Source organism: Melitaea cinxia, chromosome 2 (genome assembly GCF_905220565.1).
Source record: "Melitaea cinxia chromosome 2, ilMelCinx1.1, whole genome shotgun sequence".
In the NCBI taxonomy this organism is placed as follows: Eukaryota; Metazoa; Arthropoda; class Insecta; order Lepidoptera; family Nymphalidae; genus Melitaea; species Melitaea cinxia.
Window position 1 is genome coordinate 16,004,261 of NC_059395.1, and position 24,542 is coordinate 16,028,802.

At 33.1% G+C, this 24,542-nt stretch overlaps 1 protein-coding gene and 1 long non-coding RNA gene across 3 annotated transcripts; one reads left to right on the forward strand and one right to left on the reverse strand.

Annotated features, from left to right (window-relative positions):
* Positions 1 to 718: 718 nt before the first annotated feature.
* On the reverse strand, positions 719 to 24,001 carry LOC123665776 (PDZ domain-containing protein 8). The gene is made up of 14 exons (XM_045600040.1): positions 23,849 to 24,001; positions 16,023 to 16,205; positions 15,032 to 15,224; positions 14,662 to 14,872; positions 14,058 to 14,223; positions 13,491 to 13,691; positions 10,875 to 11,072; positions 10,110 to 10,741; positions 9,703 to 9,928; positions 8,941 to 9,066; positions 3,961 to 4,084; positions 2,083 to 2,206; positions 1,608 to 1,797; positions 719 to 895 (listed from the first exon to the last, which is right to left on the reverse strand). Exons 1-14 carry the CDS (start codon positions 23,999 to 24,001, stop codon positions 743 to 745), a joined length of 2,880 nt encoding a protein of 959 aa, XP_045455996.1. The 3' UTR covers positions 719 to 742.
* Positions 1,703 to 4,482, forward strand: LOC123665914. 2 transcript variants are annotated; one of them, XR_006745122.1, is made up of 2 exons: positions 1,703 to 1,819; positions 3,997 to 4,482. It is a non-coding gene; the product is annotated as an uncharacterized LOC123665914 (long non-coding RNA). The 2 variants fall into 2 exon arrangements; XR_006745121.1 differs by lacking the exon at positions 1,703 to 1,819 and adding an exon at positions 1,918 to 2,223.
* Positions 24,002 to 24,542: the final 541 nt, after the last annotated feature.

Here is a 24,542-nt window from a genome sequence, read left to right on the forward strand (position 1 = left end):
TAGCGATCTCTTCCAGACAACCTTTAGATATAGGATAATATGCATTGAAAAGGTAGCAGCGCAATTATCTGTATTTTGTAAATTCAACATTATGCATGCAAACATGATGCATTTTCGTTCCCTACTCAAAAAATATAGAAAAAAAAAATACTTCATACATAGACATATATACATAAAATATCTACATACATACAAAGCATACGTACTTACATGCAAACACATATACATACATACATACATACATACATACATCCATACATATATACATACATACATACATACATACATACATACATACATAACATGTCGTCACAATTTAACAAAGTTAATAGAAATAGAAGATAAAATAAGTAAAAGTGATGCAAATTGGAAAAAGCTAAACTGATTAATTAATCATAGTGAGATAGTAGGCTTTAACTAACTTTTTAAATACTATGAACTTACCATAACTGTGTTTACAAACAATATTATTCAGATATATACTATGTTACTATGGATACGTTTTTTATTTATGTATGCATAATATGCATAAATAGCATTTAAAATACAGATGTATATTATACGTAGATATTAAAAGTCAAAAGTAGGTAAAAATATAAAAATAAAGCATACATACTTGTAGTTACCACTACCAGTACAATATTTGTGGTTTTTAATGTTTTGAATAATTTCAACATTTTGATAGTAGATTTTAGAAATTGAAATAAAAATCACATGATAATGAACAATACATTTAATGGTATCAAGTGTTGAGGCCGTCGACGGCGTGTTGCTGTGCTAGTTGTGCTGCTGCGCAGCAGTGCAGCATGAGCGCCGTCAGCGCGCATGCGCGGCCCTCGCCACCCTCTTCGCCGCCGGCATCCACCGACGATAATTCTTCACGGACCGCTTGTAGCTACAATTATCGTGATATGTGATATTTAAATAATCGTAAATGAGTGACATTGTTTCAAGATTATATTGAAATATGTATTTTTTTTTCATATTAGTCATTTTATGATTTTACAAACAAGCAGTGGATAAGTTTATTTCTTAATTAACATAGTGAGTAAGTTAGTGCCGAAATAGACAAAGAGGAAAATTGTGTTTGCACGCAAAAGAAAAAAAAACGACTTTAATTACATCGACAAGTATAATAAATACAACGTAGGTATACGAAAAAATGGTCAAGTACCTAAATACGCATTATTAGATATAATTCGAAAAGTACTCAGTCATCAGTCTCTATAGTCAGATCTCTATTCAATTCAAATGGGACCATATGCACGCACCACCTTTCGATTAGTTAACATACATAGAAAAACAATCAAATTGAGATCCTTCTCCTTTCTTGGATGTCGGGTAAAAACGCGTGGATTTGGTTTAAATTCTGAGTCAAATAATCATATAATTATATCCGCCAAGTGTAATTTATTATCGGGTCATCCATTCGCTAGCTTTTAAAAGGCGGTCCTGCGCCCTCTGAATCAAGCGGCTTCCTATTTTCTTCTTCAGGTCTTCAGTCGACCTGGTTGGAGTGCGGCCTGTGTTCGTCTTACCAAGGCGTGGTCAACATATACTATTGATTAATTGGGCAAATTGTTTAATTGATATAATTTGATATATACCATTTCATGTATCTGTGTCGGGGTGAGCTTAGCAGCTAGGTCTGGCGCGGAGTCGCGCGCAGCGGCGAGCAGCGCGTCGGGCGGCAGCGCGCTGCGCAGCGCCGGCTGCAACATCGCCGCGACGCCGCCGCGGGCCAGCCACGTCGCGCCGCAACCGCTGAACGGATTGCCCGATTCTAGCGATTGTTTCCTATGACGAACAAATATCTTTGGTTACTATTACCGAATACTATTACTGCGATCAAATTCTGAATTCATACATTTAGTGAATACTCGTTAGATAGGCAATTAATAGGTAGGTATTATTGTTGAATTTACTTTTGTTAACATAAATCTCAAATAGACGGACGGAAATTAGTTTAATTTCCAACATAGACATCATTTGTGTCATGTTCATCGTTAAGATTAAATAATTAAGATATATTTGATTTGATTATAATTTTAAAATAAAATATTTAAAAGTAGTTTTTAATACCGAGGAGTATGACTGGGCGAGGGGGGCAAGGAGCGTGAAGACGCGTTGCTCTTGGGGGCAGACAGGGAGTGCGCAGAGCCCGCGCGTCGCAGACCCGCCACCAACGCACTCATTGCACCCCCGCCTTTATATCACAAAAAAGTAAATTATATTTTTTTAAAACATTTTTCATATAAGTAACGTAAAAGGGAAGTTTTATGGTTTGAGGTTTATAATTATAATTGGTAAGTAACTTTATGCAACTTTTTTTACACATACCATACGAAATATTTTTAGTTTGGGCATTAATACTGACACAGTTAGGCGTTACGTCTAGTTTCGACAGTATTTAAAGCAATTACGCACATTTCCTTTATTTCGATATCAAATTAAATTAAAAATAATTGCTCTCTTTTCCTAGTATCGGACTTATATAGATTAAACATTTTATTAACTTTTTATTTGTACTAATTGAGCAATTAACAATAAAACGTTAAATGATAAGTTTTTTTTTTATATTTTATTAAACTTTTCCTTTATGTAATAAGTATCACTTCAAATTGTTATATTACAGTAGTAAATGTGTACAATCATTCCTCAGTCTAAAAAACACAATTAACTCATTGTACTGTGAATCACATTGCACATACAAACAACGACTATTTTCATACGAAGCTGTTATTAATTGGTCGGCTCATCTGGGAGCTCGGTAACCTCAACAAGATCGTAGATAACACACAAGAACTTGTTGCATTGTCTTCCAATTACTCAACGTTAGTCATTATCCTTGAAAATAAATTAAAACTGACTGTACGTTCTATGATTGTAATTTCTTAATTTACAAAGAATTTAGAAAAACTTGTGATTGCACAAAACACGATGTTGGGTAAAATGGTAACGAAAATATCTAGAGTGGTTAGCTAGAGGGTTTTTTTTAATTGGATGCGCTCGATAAAACAGGCAACTACGGGTAATGTTGTTTCGAAGTAATTTCGCTTCATTTCCTAATAATATTATAAAGGCGAACATAAGTCAATTATATTTATGTTTATTTATTGCTTACAGTAGCGAATTAATGTTCCTAGTTTTTGGTTTAACTATAAGCGTCTTATTCTATAGACATGCTTTTTCTTTGTTCTCATATTTTAATTTACCAAAGATGTTTTAAATTGTTGTGCTATATTGGTAGTCTTTAAAGTATTTTTAATATGTGCCAATAATAAACACTACGCTAAACTCAGACATAACAAAACAATAAGGAACAATAATTATGTATCGAGTAAATTAAACAAAGAAAAATGAATTAAATGCGAAAATAAAAACTGTTTACGAAGCGAAAAACCCCAAACATTCTGATAGGAACTAAATTTTCTAAATGGTGAACTATCAAGGCAACCATCTAGGACTCACAGATGATTGGAGGGGCAAATTGTTCGTTAAAAGGCGTTAATCACAAATAAATGTTTCTCGGAACTTTCGGCGAAATCACAAAGATCTGGGGCAACACTGACAGTGAGAAAAACCTGAATATATTTGTGTTGGAACGTGTCAGAAGAGTCCGGATGTGTTAATAATGTTTTCGTCAGCATTCAAGAAGCTCGTCTGTATAAAGAGAAATAAAATTTAAAATTCATTGCTTTGTAAAAACCTATGAATTAATAACATTTAAAAAAATATTTACTAACTTTTGGTATGCGAGAAATGTACGACTAAAATGTACCTATCTAAGAAAGTATATTCATGAATATCGGAAGCATATCTACACAATGTTTAGCAGTAGCGTGATTATCTATGTTTTTTTTCTCTAACACATAAATGTTTCTGTAGTTTTTGATAACTTAATATGTTGTTTAAAAATGCTCTAATAAAAATTGTTTGACGGATCTTAATAATGATTACCTTCCTCTTGAACGTCCAATGAATCTTTTCTTTCAGATTTCTCGTCGTCATCGGAATCAGGGTCTATTACGATGTCTGGTTCAGTCATAATTAACTCTGGAGGAGAAAAATTTCCGCTGACAGTCTGATCTGGAAGAAATTATGAATATTGGACTAAGAATTAACTAAAAATTGGTCGCAAATCGTATGTTTATCAGATTATCAGATATTGTTTAAAAGTCTATCATAAAATTTTATATATATATATATAAGATTTTGTATATTCAGCGGAAACTTGTGTCTCTATAGTAAATAAAGTATTAAATTAATATTTAATTTACTTTATTTCAAGTTATATTTTAATAAAAAAAAAATCCTGAATTTTAGTTGAGTTTTTAATACTCAACTTTAAAATTTGTTTTGCTTTAACAATCATTAACATGCGACCGAAAAATGACTTGTTTACGTGAAATGGTTTCAGTTATTATTAGATTCAATAACTTCAATTCACATTATACTGAAATTAAATTATTTACATCTAAAGATGTTAGATGTAATCAATATAAAACAAGCCTGTAGAGAGCGATGTTCTAAGTTTATTCATCATTAGCTAAGCACGAGGGTTTTCTACATATCTTTAACTTTTTTAACTATACCTTCTCAAATAACTATAAAAATATTCACAACGTTGACCGATTTTAATTAAAAAAGAGTATGTTACTTATATATGTCTTTAAAACTGCAGTATCATCCCCTAGTCATCGAAGGCTAAGACGAATGTCAATTGCGAAAGCAAGCACGGATACAGTATGCGTCCTTATATTGCCTTAATGCGAAAAGGCTGCCATCTCGAAAAATACCATCACAAGACTTACCAATATGTCTGAATCTCAAAGATTTATTAAAAATTTCAAATTGTTATTATTGCAACAAGTGAGATTTATTGTGTATCGCTTTCTTAGTCAATTGTTTCACCGATAAGAATTAGGTAAATCTGTCAATTCCCGTCACCCTCACACAATTTGGTAAATTTCGTCTATACATATATCGTATGTACAAGTATGTCATAACTAAGCCTACAAAATAATAGTTATTCAAACGCTTATCGTTCTAATAATTACAGTAATGTAACAATTACAATTAATAATAGACGAATACTAGCACACAAGGAAACGCAGTATCCGTGTTGCTCGCATCTCGCTTGTGCCGTCACGCAATAATCTAAACTTTTATTTTTTTCGTGTCTTTTCGACACAATAATTACATGTTATGTAGTAAATTTTACTGTATATAACGTTTCAATGAATGTCGTTGTTACGGTAATCTTTAATTAAAAAATTAATCCTAGATACATATATATACTCGTATTTTTCCTTATATTGAATCAATAAGAAATAATTGTGTTTGCTCACAAACGAAAAAAAACCGACTTCAATTACATCGACAAGTAATACAACATAGATCGACGAAAAAATAGTCAAGCAACTACGCGTTATCAAAGATTACTCAAAAAGTAGTTATCAGATCTCGATAAAATTTATATGTGACCACATGATATATATCAGCTTTCGATTAAATTAAAAATTATCAAAATCGGTACACCCAGTAAAAAGTTATTGCGGATTTTCGAGAGTTTCCCTCGATTTATCTGGGATCCCATCATCAGATCCTGGTTTCCTTATCATGGTACCAAACCTGGGATATCCCCTTTCCAACAAAAAAAGAATTATCAAAATTGGTACATCCAGTAGAAAGTTATGCGGTATAATACAACGTAGGTCGACGAAAAAAGCGTCAAGTAAAAACGCATTATTATATATAACTCGAAAAGTAGTTGTTAGATCTCAAATAAATTTAAATGGGACCAATTGGCACACACCACCTTTCGATTAAAACAAAATTTGTCGAAATCGGTCTACCCGGTCAAAAGTTCTGAGGTAACATACATAAAAAAAAAAAAAAAAAAAAAAAAAAAAATACAGTCGAATTGAGAACCTCCTCCTTTTTTGGAAGTCGGTTAATAAATAAAATTTGTGGTATAAGTATTAGCTTAAAAGGCTTGACCAAAAGTTTACCGAGGGTAAACGACAATTAAATGTATAACAACCAGTTTCATATAGTTTGTTACTAAAGTATGAGTCACGGATGTTTCGGATTATTAAAATCGAGTTTATTACCATAAACGAAAGTTTTTGTATTATAATAGGTAGCAATATCCCTTCTCCATTTATGTATGATATCATACAAGGAAACTGTAACGTTTAAATAAATAAATAAATATCTTATAACATTCACACACAGTATAGTCTGTTCCTAAGGTGAGTCACTTAATGCTTGCGTTATAGGTAACAGCCGGCTGATATAGCTACATATTTTTTTTTATTTATACATGGAGATAATCTATAATAATATATATAAAAGCGAAAGGTCACTCACTCATCACGAAATTTCCGAAACTATAACACCTACAAACTTAAAATTTGGCAGATAGGCTCCTTATAAGACTTAGACATCCGCTAAGAACGGAATTTACGAAACTCGACCCCTAAGGGGTTAAAACGGGGGTTGCAAGTTTGTATGAAAGTTCTATGTTTTTGAAGTAAGAGATTTGAAATTTAAAATGTATGCTCTATAGATGATGAAAAGGTGTCCAAATAATATATCTTTAGAAATCAACTCCCTTTTGGGGTTAAAACGGGGGATGGTAGGTTGACTCACTCATCGCGAAATCTCCGAACCTATAACAGCTACAAACTTGAAATTTGGCAAGAAGGTTCTTTATAAGGCGTACACATCCGCTAAGAACGGATTTTACGAAATTCGACCCCTAAGGGGGTAAAACGGGGGTTGGAAGTTTGTGTGAAAGTCCCGTGTTTTTGAATTAAGAGACTTGAAATTTAAAATGTATAGATGATGAGAAGGTGTCCAAATAATGCATTGTAATCTATATATATATATAAAAGAAAGGTCACTAACTCACTCATCACGAGAACTCAAAAACCGCTGGATGGTCTATCCATCCAGGTTGGACAAAGATAAAATTTGGAAGGGAGGTAGATTATAGTTAGCAGACGTCCGCTAAGAACGGATTTTACGATATTCCACCGCTAAGGGGGTTTAATTGGGGTTGATAGTTTGTATGAAACATACATATACAGCCTGAAAATAAAACTAAAAATTTGGTGTATAGAGAGGTTTTATAAAAATAACTATTAAATTATACTAAATTGTGCTTTTTAAAAAGTTACTCAGTTTGATAAGCAGTTCAAGTGACTGAAATAAAAAAATAATTTGCGTTAAACATCTTAATAGTAATGTTTATCTTCATAACCACGTAATCGCGGGCAACAGTTAGTGTATTATAAAACAAAGTCCCCAAAAGTGTATATGATCGATTCGCTCAAAATCTACTGAACGGATTTTCATGTGGTTTCACCATTGGAGAGAGGGCTCCACCATTGGCAAGAGAAAGGTTTACGGAACGGCTAAGCCGATTTTGATGAGAGTTTCACTAGAAGTTTGCCGAGAAAACTTTGTGACACACTAATTTCAACGCGGGCGAAGCCGCGGGCACAGCTAGTACATAATATAAATATCTAAACACAAATATTACACCCAAACTCAGGTGGGAACCGAACCTACTACCCACGGAGCAGAAAACCGGGCCACTACAATCTGCGCCAACGGGCTAGTCAAAATGCCAGTTAAAATGATGAGTAAGAATTCAAACGGTAAATCAGATCCTCAGAACGTGATGATGTATAATCTAAGATTAATAATTTAATAGACGTATCGACTTAAAACGATGATAATTGTACCCTTATATAGAAATTACCCTTAATATCTAGATATTATGTTTAAAGTTTTTATAATATTTAATAATTCACTGTCAATTTTATAACTTAGAATCCGCAAAGATTAATAATTTATTAACGTCATATGTTTTCCTATTGTTTGCTATTATTAGAATTAGTTTACTTACTTCTATAAAATGCATATTTTAGGCACATCTAAAAGGAAACATAATGAGGTCATCGACCGTAATTCTGCGCCTTTCTTCTCGTTTAATGTTTTTGGCGTAATGTCAATAGTGGTATTTAAAAACGAATAAGGCCAAGTAGTATCCTTTACACTCATGCCAGGAAAAGAATTTTGTTTATATTTATGACAATTATTTTAGGCTACAGAAAGACTGACCTTTCGTTGCAAGTATAAAGAAAAATTAAAATAAATATAAACATATTAGTTTGACACGATATTTTGTATGTGTTTTAGCAAAACTTTTTAACCTTCTGTTTATTTTTTAAAACCCAATAAACTACATTAACAAGGAAGTTTTTATTATATTCATTTCTCATAGACTATCACTAAGATATGTATAAGTTTTGCAAATAAAAGACATAACAACAAGGTAGACTGATGATTCTTGAATGGTACAACGTGACTGTTATATTTCAATTTGAGTTTAAAACGTTTGTCAGTTTTTTTTTAAATCATCACTTTAAGAAAGATCATTACTTTAAGAAAGAAAAATGGTTACTTGTGTGTATATACGTATTGGATCTTTTTTCGCTTCAAGAATTCTTGGGGAAGTAATTAGTGTCTAAACGTGTCTGACGATTAACAAAGAGAGTGCTGACATGAAGAACCACAATTCTTTCCTTTGAAACATTTTTATTAAAACTTCCTTGAAAGTATTATATTATATTTTAAAAGAAAATTTCATTTGAAATAATTTATTATTCTTTCCGTTTGTTTCCTTATAAAAGAAAGTGATGGCATAGATAGCATTTTCGGCCTTGCTTGCAGTATCCGTGTGATTGTATGTACAGTAAAAAGCAATATTTGGTATTAAATCTGAGCCTGCAAAATCCTAAAGATATTAGCATCGCTGTAGGATGAGTTGTTTGTTATTTTTAGATACGCCAATGCTACATAATTATAAAAAATTGTAAAACATTTATAAACAAAAAACAAACGATAAATAAAGCAACAAAGTACTAATATAATATGTCTACCTCGATCTTGTTTTGCGATACAAGGGGAAGTTTCCTGACACTTTGTGACACATTTCTTGTGACAGCATAATCCACAGTTTCGACACTGCATCGCATCTTTGAGCCATATCTAGGAACAAATAACGTAAATTACTTTCAGATAAGTGTATTGTATTGTACGGATTGTGCGGATGGCATTAAGCCATTTAAGGATGATATTGTTTCCGTGTAATACGAAGATATGCCGTGTGGTGTCGGCCGAATAGATTTGCACCACCCCCTTTCTTCCCGTGGGGGTCGTATAAGGCGACCGAGGGCCATACCTGGCTCAAAATTATTAGGGTCCTGGAAAAGGAAAACTTCATTTGAAAACCGGAATGGGATCTTTGTCAAGCATTCGTGGTATACGAGTAGCTTTCTGTGAAAGACTCCTGCAGCCGAACTGGCTCCAGACGTATCGACCCGTCGTTCCTGTAGGCCAAGTCAGTGAAGTCGAGAGGGTGGCGCAGAGTTTGGCAACTCTGCGTTTTTCTGAAGAGTGTCCTAGGCAACACAGTGTCTTTCTGACACTGTCTACATCGTCTGCAATAGACGGATTAAGGCCAATGATGATTACGAAGATGTACAATTCTGTTTAATAGAAAATTGGACAAATGTAGTCCTATATGTTAGAGAGTAAGCGACCTGTAAAAATAATCGAGTCAGCCTTTACGAACAATCGATAGTTCAATACAGGTAGGCATTACCTTATCTATATTGTGAGTACCTTTTTATTACAGAAGTCACACTGCGTGGATCTGTGGAAGTGTGTCCGTACAAAGTCGTGCACGGTGCGTGTGGGTTGTACGGGCTGAGTGGCGCGGGGCGGCGTAGGGCGGGCAGATGGTCTTGTTGTACGAACGCCGGCGTCCTCCCACTCCCACCACACCAGCGCGTCCCCGAAACACAGGCACGGCTCGAAGCCTGCGTGCGAGGCCAGCTTGTGGCTCTTGCTTTAATCATTTATTTAAATTTCATTGTGTATTCAAATAGAAGAAAAGAATGGAAGAAATGTTTTTATGAAAAACTCTGATGCGATGAAAATTGCACTTTGGTCAAATTAATGTTATGGGTAAATGTATATTACATTACGTATTTAAAAGTATTGAATTTCTAATAGTGTTAGAATATTACCTAAATTTAATATCTACATCTGGCGGTAAAAACTGATAACGTTTCATATGATGAGGAACAGTTGAATCTTGACACTCGCTAAGTAATGCCGCTAATGGTATGTTAAGATATCCTAATAAAACTTCGTCTTTCTCGCCCGGCACTGTCGCCCAAACGTTTATATTTAGGTACTTGTGATTCTCGTTCAGTTTAAATTCGGTTTCTTCGTCAAATCGTATTATGGGCTTAATCGGTACAATCTTTGTCCAAAACATTTGACATATTTCAACATGCTCGCACTGCCTTGGTCCCCCGGTTTCGTACATTTCTTCCTCTTCCAATGTACTTTCAATCTTTTCTGATACCTTGCATTCTGACGTGTCTGTTTTTATTATTGGAATATCTGGATGCTTTACAGTTTTGTTCGTGGTTACTTGTCGTAATGGCGTACTTGCACCTGATGCTGGGGGTGTACTACCGGCTGAGCTATCCGAGGACTTATTTTCAACGGAACATCTGCGTTTACGTAGACCAAAGTTAGCGGGACCGAGGTCTGGAGCTTTGGGTATTTGGCGTACTGGCTCAGTTTTTTGTTTTACGTGTGCTTCAGTATCATTTTGTGGTTCTGCCATTTTAGATGGAGAATCCGTTTCCTACAAATAAATAAGATTTTTGACATTTTCTATCATTTGAGCAAAGAATTCAATAAAAATCAAAAGTAACTCAAATCGTTCCTACAGCATTACTAGGGCACAAAGCTATTGGAATATTAATAACTCAACTTACGGTTAAATTTGTCTTAGATACAGCTGTTCGCATGCCTTGAAGCCGGACTCCCTCCATGACTTCAGAAACTCTTCGGAAGGAAAAGTTTGTACGTAGTCTCTTCGGCTCGTCTTCCCTCCGTGTTGCACCGCCAGCACCCCCTCGTCTCACCCGCACTGTCACCGCACGACGCTCTACGCTACGTAAAAGCTTGCCGACCTAGGTAGAAAATATAAATAAACATATCAATAACTAAATCATACGTTTACTGGTTTTGTCCAATTTTTACAGTACCTATTAACTATTCTTCTTTCTTTGCATGAAGAAAGAGGCCTATATACCTAGCAGTGGATGTTACAGGCTGAATCGTTCGTTTCGTTTATAAAGTACTAGTTTTTACCCGCGGCTTCACTCGTAATGAATTTTTTTTAAATAAAAAGTATCTTATGTTACTTCTAGTACCTCCAAGAATATGTGTACAGAGTTACATGATGATCGGTCAAGCAGTATTTGCGTGAAAGCGTTACAAACAAAGTTATATTTACATTTATAATAATAGTAGGGATTGGTCTAGAAAGACCGACAACTTCAAAAGCTATATTCAAATATCCTTAAAAAATATACTGTATGTATATTTTATGTGTGTATATATATTTTTTACAGTAGGTGGTATAAAGAGTTAAGCGTAGAATGATTCAATCGAAAATAACACAAAATAATGGTATTTTCTTATATCTTATAAACTATAAAGCTATTTTATTATTTATAATTCTATTGTTTATCATGCATAGTGTTTCTAAAACATTAAAAATATCATTATTTATCATTGTGTCCATTTATTATAAGTATTCTTTGACGGTTCGCAGGAAAGTGGACATCCCACGAAGAATAATTAAAAATATCCGTTATTAAATATTGACTCACACACATAATGAATCTAACGCAACAAGTATGGACGTACCTATATGTCAAAGTTATAAGTCTATTGATTTTTTATTTATTTATTTATAATTTTATAGTTCTAAAGATAACGAGGTAAGAACGAGCTTGCATAAATTAAATCTATACATATTTGTAAATGAATGAATCATCGACATGGTAATTGATGCGGTTTCGATCCCCGCTGGAGCGGTCAATTTTTGATATGATATTCAAAAATGTTTAGAATTCCTAATGTGTGGGTAGCACAAAAATAAAATCGTACATATGTTAATTGATGTTTATGATTTTGTTATCAGTGCAGTAATAATATTAACGACAATATAAAGAACAAAATACTAAAATATTATGAAATAATAGATTTTTCATGTCAAAATATTATGTATATGTGTGCTATGTATTAATTAAATATCAAAGCAATTCGCACTTTAAGGGAATATAATACTATTAGGTATATCCTTTTTGTGATTTTTATATGATTTTAAATTAAAAGTTTGACAAGATAAGCGAAGTTTTCTTCTTATTATTTGCGTTATAATTATCATGATTGCTCAAAAGATTTCGATCTAACCCAACGATTTTACGTCATAATTTACGAGTCTTGTATAATCATGCTATTATTGCGTTAAGTGCTAATTCAACATAGATTGTACATTTCAACGTAACATCACTATGAAAGTAGAAAAAATGTAAACGACTTCGAAAGTGTTACCTACATGATTTTTAACATTCTTTGCCAAACGTTGACTTACAATTAGAGTTTTGAATTAGAGCAGAGTTACAGAACTTTTACAAAATAAAAACCGTTTCTTTAAAACCCGTATTTTTTGTGTACTTAGATTGGACAGAAGCCACCATGAATTATCTCTGGACATATCTAACCTTTATCTAAAACGTAATACACCAATATTTTTCGAAATTCATTCAAATATACATTTTTAACCGACTTCCAAAAAAGGAGGAGGTTCTCAATTTGACTGTATATTTTTTTTTTATGTATGTTACTTCAGAACCTTTGACTTGGTGGAGCGATTTCGACAAATTTTCTTTTAATCGAAAGGTGGTGTGTGCCAATTGGTCCCATTTAAATTTATTTGAGATCTAACAACTACTTTTCGAGCTATATCTAATAATGCGTTTTTACTTGACGCTTTTTTCGTCGACCTACGTTGTATTATACTACACAACTTTCTACTGGATGTACCGATTTTGATAATTCTTTTTTTGTTGGAAAGGAGATATTCCTAGTTTATTACCATGATAAGGAAACCAGGATCTGATGATGGGATCCTAGAGAAATTGATGGAAATTCTTGAAAATCCGCAATAACTTTTTACTGGGTGTACCGATTTTGATAATTCTTTTTTTGTTGGAAAGAAGATATTCCTAGTTTAGTACCATGATAAGGAAACCAGGATCTGAAGATGGGATCTCAGAGAAATCGAGGGAACTTCTTGAAAATCCGCAATAACTTTTTACTGGGTGTACCGATTTTAATAATTATTAATTTAATCGAAAGCTGATGTTTGTCATGTGGTCACATATAAATTTTATTGAGATCTGATAACTACTTTTTGAGTAATCTTTGATAAAGCGTAGTTACTTGACTATTTTTTCGTCGATCTACGTTGTATTACTCGTTGATGTAATTGAAGTCGGTTTTTTTTCGTTTGCGAGCAAACACAATTATTTCATTACCTGCGCAACATTGTTTACAGGTTTATTGTCGATAGCCAGTACGACATCATCTCGTCTAAGATCAGCTCTGTATGCTGGTGACATTGGTACTACTGTGTCTACGAGGACTACTCCCACTCCTTGACAGCATACAAGACCAAGGGATCCAGTAACTGCTGGTAGAACAACATCAAGGACTAATATTCCGCGACGGAGGGATACCTGGAGGAAAAAACCACTTGTTTACTCATTTAAATTTACGGCAGAGAATATCTTGCCCAAAATCTGAAGCAACCCTAATTGGGAAGTTCCTCAACGTTACAGAAGAGCACAGTTAAATTTAACTGTTCTTAACTTAAGTAATGTGATATTCCCATGATGAGTAACGTAGCCACAGCTCCTATAGATACACTGTGTTCTCGAGCTTAGCGTTAAAGGAAAACATCAATAAGAAATCTGCATATCTTTTGTGAATTTCTGAATAATTTACGCATATTTGCCAAGCTGTTGTAGAACAGTATGAGAAATACTGCTACTTTTAATTTACTTTAAAGAAATAGAAGGTATATGCTGTTAAAGTGTAGTTACCCATCCATGTGAGTCTACAGCTAAAGCTGCGCGGACGCTGCCAATGCTTCCGGACCAGTGCAGACGAGTGACTTCAACTAGCCGAACTGTTAGCCGCCCATGTGGTGTAGGCCCATCTTCTCCTTCCGTACTTCCTGGTTCCGATTTTGGGAAAAATGGCTTATATCTGAATAAATAACAAAAATACGTATTTAGAAGCTGACCCAACGTTAGACAGCACGACTAAGCAATTGTTGTGTAAATGTGCTTTTTATTTACTTTTTCTAGACCAAGGTTTTTTAACAAATTAACAGTTTCTGTTATTATGAACATTATAAAATAGTCGAAAGAATAATGTTTATTTTTTTTATTAAATTGATAGATTCTGAAGGTAATAATTTATATATGTAGTTTCAGGAATGCAACATTTTTATTTATCGAGGATGGCTTTTATTACAATTAGGGTAATTAGGAAGTAGGGGTAGTAGTAGTAAGGTATAAAGTATTTTGTGATATATATAATAAAGGCCTTAAGGTTTCCTCATTCCGTTCAAAATTCATTAAAATTATTCTTATATAAATTTACTTGGTATTGTGTAATTGGAAGAATATGAGAAATTCCTACCGAATTTTATAATTAGGTAATGTATGTCTTTGAGCTACAGCTCGCCGTATGTGTGCAGCGACTAGCGCGGCTAGCCTCGGTTTGAGCTGTCTCCCTTGGAAACGGCCTCGAACTCGTAGCTCTAAGCGAGGTGGCGCCTCGAAAGCGAGCGCCCAATGCGTGTAAGGAGTACGCCGAAACATTACGCGAACATTACCGCTTATACTTTCCACTGAAAAAGGCAAAGTATCACCATTGATTTGTAGCAACAAAAACTGTTATAAAATTTATAAAGTACCTATAATGGGTGTAAAACTTTTGCGTTATCGTTAAATAGAGATAACAAAAGGTATACAATACAGCAAGATAGCATAATAAATATATGAAATACCAGTTATAGAAATGTTTGCTATTTTTCCTAATAACATAACAGCGTCGACTTCTATTCTGAAGCTGCCGTCATACGAGAGATCGAACTTAAGGTCTAGCGAGTGTAGTCTGGCACCATCCTCTTCTAAATCTCCGTTAGCTAGACGAAGATTGGTGATGCTAGGGAACTCAGTTCCCACTTCCAATGATCGGAGCTGTGAAAATAAATTTAAAAATTAGTATTATACCAATCTAAATGTAAAAAATTATTTTAAAATAATATTACAGATTCAGTCAGTTTGAAAATGTTGTCGGTTGGTTTACAATAAATATCGAAAGACCGATTTTGTACATATAATTCCATCGTCATATTTTTGATTACTAACATCTCTAGCTTATCTATTATCCAATCTTATCAAGATCCTTTTGGTTTTGACAAAATGTGAATTCGCGGCAATACCTCTGTGGTAGAGAAACATTAATTATAACAATTAAATTAGAAATTTTTATAAAAAAAAGGGCGATCTTAATACATAATTAAACATTGAACTGTGCTTATCAAAATTAGAACAAAATTTTCCTTTGTGTGTATGCTATTTACTTTTGAGTTTAAAACTCAGCTTCACGATTTGAGATAAACATCGCGAAACAACTTGTTTGTTTTGATAGAAATGTTGAGATATAAATATTTTCCGTTTTGTGATGAACCATCGTCGTGTATTGAACATTTACTTATTTTTTCCGCCTTTTTTAAGGGCGAGGATAATTTATTCGAGTATAAAATGTTTAAATTTACACGTAATATGTAGATACATTTTCTGTCACGTTATGTTAAAATTTGGTTTGATAATTTCTTTAGATAAAGTTATAGTTAAATGCATATTCATTATGTGGGCTATTTTTTGATTTGCTTTATATAGTGTATTTGAATTTTTAAATTTGTTTACTGAATCTTATAAATTTCATAAAACATAAAAAGATTTAAATAAAAAATAAGCGTAAATAAATAATACCGTAAGAGATTCAAAGATCTTTCCAGACGACGTCTTCGCCAGTAGCTCCGCCAGTTCATTGGCCATGCGCCTGCGCAACCAGCGCGTATCTGCGGTACTCTGTTGGAAGATGAACTGCAGCATCGCGTTGAGAGCCCCTTCAGGTGTGCTTCCAGCACCTCTGCTTAGCTCATTGAGTATTTCCTGCACAATAACATTTATGACTGTAAAATAATATTTGGACCAAACATAAGCGTAGAAAAGGTTATAATGGTGACAGTGATAGGACGACTTTTGTTTCATTAAAAGCGAGACATCAATCTGCAAACGTTAGCCATTAATACTCGAGGCGTTTTGTAGAGCAGCGTACAACGATGACGCCGTTACGAATCTAATTTTTATTTTTATTTTTGTTTTTCCACGTTTTAATTTTAACATCACACAGCCATACATTTTATATATCTTCTAACTTGAGATATTTCCTAGAAGACACGTAGCCGATGACATTTATCTATACAAATAAATAAAATGGGAGTGTCTGTTTATAATAATAAAATAACCGCTTTTTACTAAATGTATATGGATGTATACACGGAACATATACCAAAGAAACATTTTTTACAATTTTTGTCCGTCTGTCTTTTTGTTGTTTATTCCGGCTAATCTCTGAAACGGCTGGACTGATTTTGTTGACCGGTTGTTTTTTAATAATTCCTGAATACTAATTTATTAACGATATAAATTATTAATAATTCAAATTGTTAATGACTGATTTTTTAAATAAAATTAAGTCATTATATTGTCGTTATCCTACAAGAAGTCGCGGGCACAGCTAGTGATAAAAATATAAAACCGGAAAATACGAAATCGGCCCTTAGGCAGTAAATCGGGCATTTATTTAAAATTTTATAGTGTGTATACGTTAGTAAGATTTATTATGTTAATTATATAAAAGTGAATCTTAGAGTGCCGATCTTTTAGTTAGACTTTTTCTATTACCAATCTACAATTGAATAACAAAGTAGTTCAATAACAATTTGTGCCTTTGAAGCTATCATCTTTATTAAGCACCTTTGTTCTCTTAATTTAGAAAATAAAAGTAAAAAATTACTCTTGCCAATTGAAGAGAAACCTTTGAAAATACAGAAAAAACTTTTATAGATAAAATGTATAAAAAGACTTTTGCATAAAATATAATAAGTAGTTACATTGCTGAATCTTATAGGGTTGCCAACTATGAGATTAATTTAAAACTTTTTTAACTACTTCTTCCCTAACCTTCTTATTTTATCAATATACTTTATATACTTACTCGTATATCTTTGTTTTATAACTTTGTCTTAGTAATTCAGTAATGTATAATTAATGTATATAAATTTTGTGTGTGTCTTCGAAGCAGCTAAAACGATTTCAAGGTACCCACTTAATGGTAAATAGCTGCGGTTGAGAAGATAGATGGAATAATTTAAAGTAGAATATTTTTAGAAGGAAAACTAGGATTTTTAATTATTGTTATCATAAAAACTATGTTGTCTTATATGTAACTATTATATATTAAATGGGTGAAGTTACATCTTGCATAATAATAATTATTTTTTATTTCTCCTTACAAATATAAGACAAAAAATTTACATATTTAATTCAAACAACAATAAAAAAACAGTCTTGCGTATGTGAGGAGTTGATGTCCTCATTATTATATTAAATATGCCAATATTTGTCTGATGGTTTGCTAGTAGTAGTGTGTGCTTCTAGTTTAGTCAAACCACCTTCAATAATTTATCAAAAGTCACTAAGTGTCGGACAGATTCCAAATTTTTGGGAAAAAGCACGAGTACTTCCTGTATTTAAAAGTGATGACAAAAATGATATTTTAATTATAGACTTTTTTATCGGTGTTTTCAAAGATATTCCAAACATTAATAAGTCCTTTTCTCAATTGGCAAGTACAATCAAAAATATCGGAAAATCAACTTGGTTTCATAAATAATAGATCTATAATATCAAATGTAACAGTTTTCTTTGATAACATTTCAAAGTCATTGGATAGTAATACCCAAGTAGGTTGTATTTATATTAATTTAGTCATAGCTTTTGACCACGTGGATCACAATAATCAGAAGAGTAAACTTTTTGACTACGGGTTCAATGGGAACTTTCTTATAATTTTATATTCTTATTCGCAAAATAGTGAAACAAAAGTAGTTTTGGGGGTTTACATTTGCGACAACATTTGGGGTTCCACAAGGTTCTTGTCTGAGTCCCATTTTATTAAATATTTTCGTTAATGATGCTGCTAATCAATTTAAAAATAGCAAATTTAATTTTTATGTTGATGATTTACAAATTTAGACGAATAAATACAATTAAAGATTCCAAATGATTTCAAAATGATCTGAATAATTTTGCACAATTGTGTAGTGAAAATCACATGAGATCAAATGCCGCAAAATGTTGTAACAGAGTATGATTACGTTAGTTAGTTATGAATAAATTTTGATTATGATATAAATGATTATATTCACACTTACAACACACTTACAACTCACAACTGACACTTGCTATCTTGATCTTAAAGAGGAGCAGGTAAATAAGCTTGAGGGCCTCCAGAATCTTTTCATACATTTCATATTTGGTCTTTGAAAATATCATCATGTTTCCGAATTTTGTAATCGTCTCAAGTGGCTCCCGATTCGCTTTCGCAAGAATACTCATATAGTCTCGTTACTATATTGAGAACTTTTTCACTCGGATACACCTCTTAACCTCAAGGAGCGTTTCAAGTATCCTATGTAATACGCACGAACGCACCCTTAGATCCGAACACACTTTAATACTCGAAACTCCTGCTAACACTACTTATTTTTAACCGACTTTCAAAAAAGGAAGAGGTTCTCAATTCGACTGTAATGACTGTAACTTTTTCTTTTATGTATGTTACTTCAGAACTTTTGACTGGGTGGAGCGATTTCGACAAATTTTCTTTTAATCGAAAGGTGGTGTTTGTCATTTGGTTCCATTTAAATTTATTTGAGATCTAACAACTAATTTTCGAGTTATATCTAATAATGCATTTTTACTTGACCCTTATTTCGTCTACCTACGTTGTATTTATACCGCATAACTTTCTACTGGATGTACCGATTTTGATAATTCTTTTTTTGTTGGAAAGGGGATATCCTTAGTTTGGTATTTTTTCATCTACCTACGTTGTATTACTTGTCGATATAATTGAAGTCGGTTTTTTTTTTCGTTTTGTTATATAAGTTACATCCTTGATAACAGAAGAATCGATTTACAAAGAAGTTGTAAAAGAATATTCGATACATACGATATCCTTTCTACGACTGTTTTCAATAAACCTAGGTTCATATTTATGTTCATAACGTATGTTGTTTTGTGACTGTTTATAGTATGTAGAGCTGACGAACTGTTAACACAGAACATCTAATAAATTTTTTGTTAATGGCACCCTCTTGATATATTGTTAAAGTTTGTAGTATGAAAATAATTCCATTTTATGCCGAAAAATCTTTACATAACTTAGAAAAAAAGCTTATAATCTTAAAACAGCGGAATCATTTTATACTAAGCTTGTTGGGTAAAAACCACCGCAAGAAAACTCGCTTCCACGTAAAAAATCGCATCGAAATCGATCATCCATTCGAGATCTACGATGTCATAGGTTTTTGCACCAAAGGTTAATTAAAGGCAATGTCCTGACAGAAATCAATGCTAAGCCTAGACCACTAAGGTTAGAACTTTGAAAGAGCCCTTTAGCTATAACATTATACACAACTTCATTATGTCGTATAACAAAAGAGAGTAAACATAAGTATATACATAAGGTTAAGTTCGCTTTATTGAACTTTATTGCTGCAAACGATACGCCATCGCCCGCAGTCGTTCCGCAATGACTGCATTTTGGAAGTGTTAATCCATGCAACAGTCAGTATCTATCGTAACCAGAATTATCCGTGATCGTAACAATAAAAATAATTTATTTTTCGAAATGAAATATGCTTTGCGTGTGCTCATAAACTTTATTAAATGCGTTTACGAAATTACGCAAATGTATTTTTTTTTCTACTTTAGTAACTGTTACTTAATGATAAAGTTAAAGTATGGGTCTTATTGACCTCAATACAGATGTATTGTTTGTTATGTTTAAGTATATTTCATTAAAAAATTAGAAAATCCACATTGCGATGGTCGGTGTCCTTTTAGATACGGGCTGGTTTATAGTGTTGTCTTTCTCCCACACTATTATTTTACTACCGACCCATAATATAGACGTTATGATGAAGCTTTATTCAAAAGATGATTCAAAGTATGGCGGTGACGATTTTTAGAATGCAGCAAGTGAGGTAGATGGTAGGTATGATTACTGATACATTTTCCATCACTATCTATAATCTTACGAAAAAAAAGTTACTAACTAATGATTAAATAATAATACTTATTTCATGTTACCTTTGTACCTAAATACGGATTAGAATAAAGCTACTCTCAATTATTTTTCTTTTGAAAACTGTGGTAAGTTATGTATACGACGTTCCAACCTCTGTCAAATATATAAATATTTCCGTCAAAACCTTCATAAAGGATATCTTCGACTAGAATTTCATTTTGATAACAAATTGTAACATTGTTAAAACTTTGTAAAGCTAAAAGAATCTTATTATATTGTAAATTAATGAGAAACGTGATCACTACTAAAACATATAAATAGATTTGGTAGACGATTTCTTTGTATCTATTTTTAAAATAGCTAACATGGGTAACCATGGGTCGAGATGTTATTTTTTTTTTGTGTATAATTTTAAGGTTTAAAGTGAAAAAGATTTCCTTACTTTTCGTGAATATTTAAAAGTAGGTACACAATTCATTAATAATAAACGTACGTGTCTGCTCGTACCAATCCTTAAATATCCCAGTGTCGGGCTATACATATTGTATAAGCCGGAACAAATAAACATTCTAAACAATATTGTATTAGCATTCATATACTATGTATTACGTAAAACGATTTAGGTTAGGTACGTACCTATATGTATGTTAAGCTGTTGTTGTTTGTATACACGTTACCTTGAAAACAAAATTATCAGTATTTCATTTTGAATAAATTTTGCTCTGGTTATCACATTTTAGTAAGATCGTCACGAAAACATGCGATTTATCTTCATTCTTGTTAATAACTTAAACATCTACTTCTAAGTATTGCTAGCAATATACTTTATTTTGCGAGATATCGTAAAGCTTGAGAATAAATTTTATTTTTATGTGTAACATAAACTGGCTGACAATATAAACTAGAATTAAATAGAATTTCCTTATGTATAGGGACTATAACCTTTTTTACGTTTCTAGACAATAGACAATCGAAGTCAATTATTCAAATGGAGAACGATTATCTAAAGTTGTAGGTTTAACAATGGGGACTTAATTATTTTAATTCATTTGGAAGTATGTGTTCAAAAGATTTTGCCACAGATACGTACAATTTCATATAAGTACGTTTACCTATGGGTTTTCTCATATTACTTTTTTAATTTCTATATATGCAAACGAAAACCTTTAGAATTTTGTTTTGCCTCTTTTTTAAATTGTAAAAGTCGGGTGGATTATTTAGATGAAATACTTCGTCAAAATTTCAGTGAAAAGATTCAATAATGACACAATATTAAAGGTTAAGAATAAAATCGAACAATATTTTTTTCCATTCACTTAAAATGTAGTAAGTAGGTAGTTGTCTTACAAACTGGGTTTTCAGTATACATATTATCCCAAATTTCTATGTCTTATTAAACAACGTAGCAACGATTATATCCCTTATAGCTTTGTCTAAGGTCACGATTTGCTGGGACGGTTAAAAAAACTTTTAGTTGAAACCGCACTGATCGTTTTAATATATAAAAAGAAATCTTACATAAAAAGTAATGACCTGATACGGAAAGAATCTTCTCATATTTTTCCTTAATATAAAGCAATACGTAGAATTACGGTTGGTGGGAAAGCTGACTCAATACCCTGCGGGTAAAACCACTCCATCTACTACGGTTGGTATATTATTTCGTTTGTACGAGTATATTAAAGATTGAATCTTTCACGAGTCTTCCAATTATATTATTGATTATTTATATACAATGCGTAACACAAAATATTGTTTTCTTGTGCTGATGATATACCTTAATGAAAATTACGAATTAAATTAATCTATACATATAATAAAATGGTAGGAAAGTCAAAACTGTACATTGAATTTTTTAAAAGAATACTTGGGGTGTGATCTCCAATCGATACCGAAGCCAAAAATATAGTTTTTAGAATTTTTGTCTGTTTGTCTGTATGTATGTCCGGGATAAACTCAAAAAGTACCGCATGGATTTACTTCAAATTTGGCACGAATATTATTAAGAAGTTGGGTCAACATATAGGCTACATATTATCATGCTATCACCTACCGGGAACGAGCAGTGAACCTTTATTTCCTCAACGCATTCTGTAACAACGTGTAATCTAACGACGCATATTTGAATGTTGTTGTTATTATGTTTATAACCATGCTATATATGCTAGCTTCACACTATAAAAATCACGCAATATAAGTAACTAAGCCGATAAACATAATTAAATGAATATAAGTAGACAAGACAATTTTAAAGCAGCGCCATCTATGAGATTTTTCTGTAGATATGAAATGTAAAGAAGAAAAGGGTAAATGAATGTTATTTTAAAAGGTATAATCGTAGGTATTTTTGGTGCTGTATAGCGTTAACGCAGACCACGTCGCGGGCAGCAGCTAGTTTAAAATAATTGTGTTTGCTGGCAAACGAAAAAAAACCGACTCCAAATACATCGACAAGTAATAAATACAACGTAGGTAGACGAAAAAATAGTCAAGTAAATACGCATTATCAAAGATTACTCCAAAAGTTGTAATCAGATCTCGACGAAATTTGAATGCGACCACATGATAAACACCGGCTTTCGATTAGGTTAAAAATTATCAAAATCGGTATACCCAGTAAAAAGTTATGCGGATTTTCGATGGTTTCCCTCGATTTCTCTGGGATCCCATCATCAAATCCTGGTTTTCTTATCATGGTACAAAACTAGAGATATCACCTTTCAAACAAAAAAAAATAATTATCAAAATCGGTACATCCAGTAGAAAGTTATGTGGTATAATACAACGTAGGTCGACGAAAAAAGCGTTAAGTAAAAACCCTATATTAGATATAACTCGAAAAGTAGTTGTTAGATCTCAAATAAATTTAAATGGGACCAAATGACACAAACCACCTTTCGATTAAAAAAAAAATTGTCGAAATCGGTCCACCCGGTCAAAAGTTCTGATGTAACATACATAAAAAAAAATTCAGTCGAATTGAGAACCTCCTCCTTTTTTGGAAGTCGGTTAAAAAGACGACGCGGTAAGGCAACGGGCAAAGCACTGGTTTGTTGCTGTTGCGCTGGCGTTTGCGGGTTCGATCCCCGCCCACGAAAATAATTTGTATTGGCCATACAGATGTTTGCCGTGGTTTGGGTGTTTGTGCAGTCCTTGTGAGTATCACCACCGTGCCTCGGAGGGTTACTCATAGTGAGGAATATATCCGCCAACCCGCATTGGAGCAGCGTGGTGGATTAAGCTCTAATCCTTCTCCTACATGGAGACAATGCCTATGCCCAGCAGTGGGATATTACATGCTGAAGCGTATGTATAAATATAATTTTTATATGTATGTATATGTTAAGACTTGATTGTATGTGACCTAATGTATTCAACGTTCAAATGTTTAATCTACATATTATTAAATTTTATATATAATTATACTATAACTTACCAGAGGCAAGGTAACAGGTATGCTAAAGTCCTCTTCAGTAGGTGTTTTCTTTTCAAAAGGACGAAAGTAGTACAGTAGGAACACTAATGGAACGATCATCGCCGAGGCTGCTCCGAAGAGCGCCGCCATTAGAAGCCACGTCCAGTCCGGCATTGTTATTAAATAACTGGAAATGTAATAGTTTTAATATTACAGTAATATAAAATATACTTACAATATTACAGTAAGAGCAAAATACGTAAGAAAAATACGTAATAGGTATATGTAAGTGTAATGTGTCATGTCAAAGGACAAAAAAATAATCAAGTAGCAAGGAGACGTACATACATATACATAAACGTATATACACATAAATATATATACACATATATATATATATGTACTGTGTGGCTACGGTACTAAAGAATATAGCCACCCCCTCTCTTCCCGTGGGTGTCGTAAGAGGCGACTAAGGGATAACATAGTTCCGCTACCACCTTGGAACTTGAAAAGCCGACCGAGTGCGGGATAACCATCCAACTGCTGGCTTTGAAATATATAGGCCGAAGACGGGCAGCAGCGTCTTCGGTGCGACAAAGCCAGCCCTGCGGTCACCAACCCGCCTGCCCAGCGTGGTGACTATGGGCAAAACACATGAGTTCACGTTATTTTTGGCGTAAACTTGTGGAGGCCTATGTCCAGCAGTGGACTGTAA

Excerpts from the sequence above, each read along its gene's own strand:
- LOC123665776 (XM_045600040.1), bottom strand. The coding sequence starts at position 24,001 with ATGCCGGACTGGACGTGGCTTCTAATGGCGGCGCTCTTCGGAGCAGCC. Across the intron at positions 13,692-14,057 it reads CTGTAGACTCACATGGATGG|GTATCCCTCCGTCGCGGAAT; the intron begins GTAACTACACTT and ends TTTTTCCTCCAG. Across the intron at positions 11,073-13,490 it reads CTGTAAACAATGTTGCGCAG|GTCGGCAAGCTTTTACGTAG; the intron begins GTAATGAAATAA and ends TTTTCTACCTAG.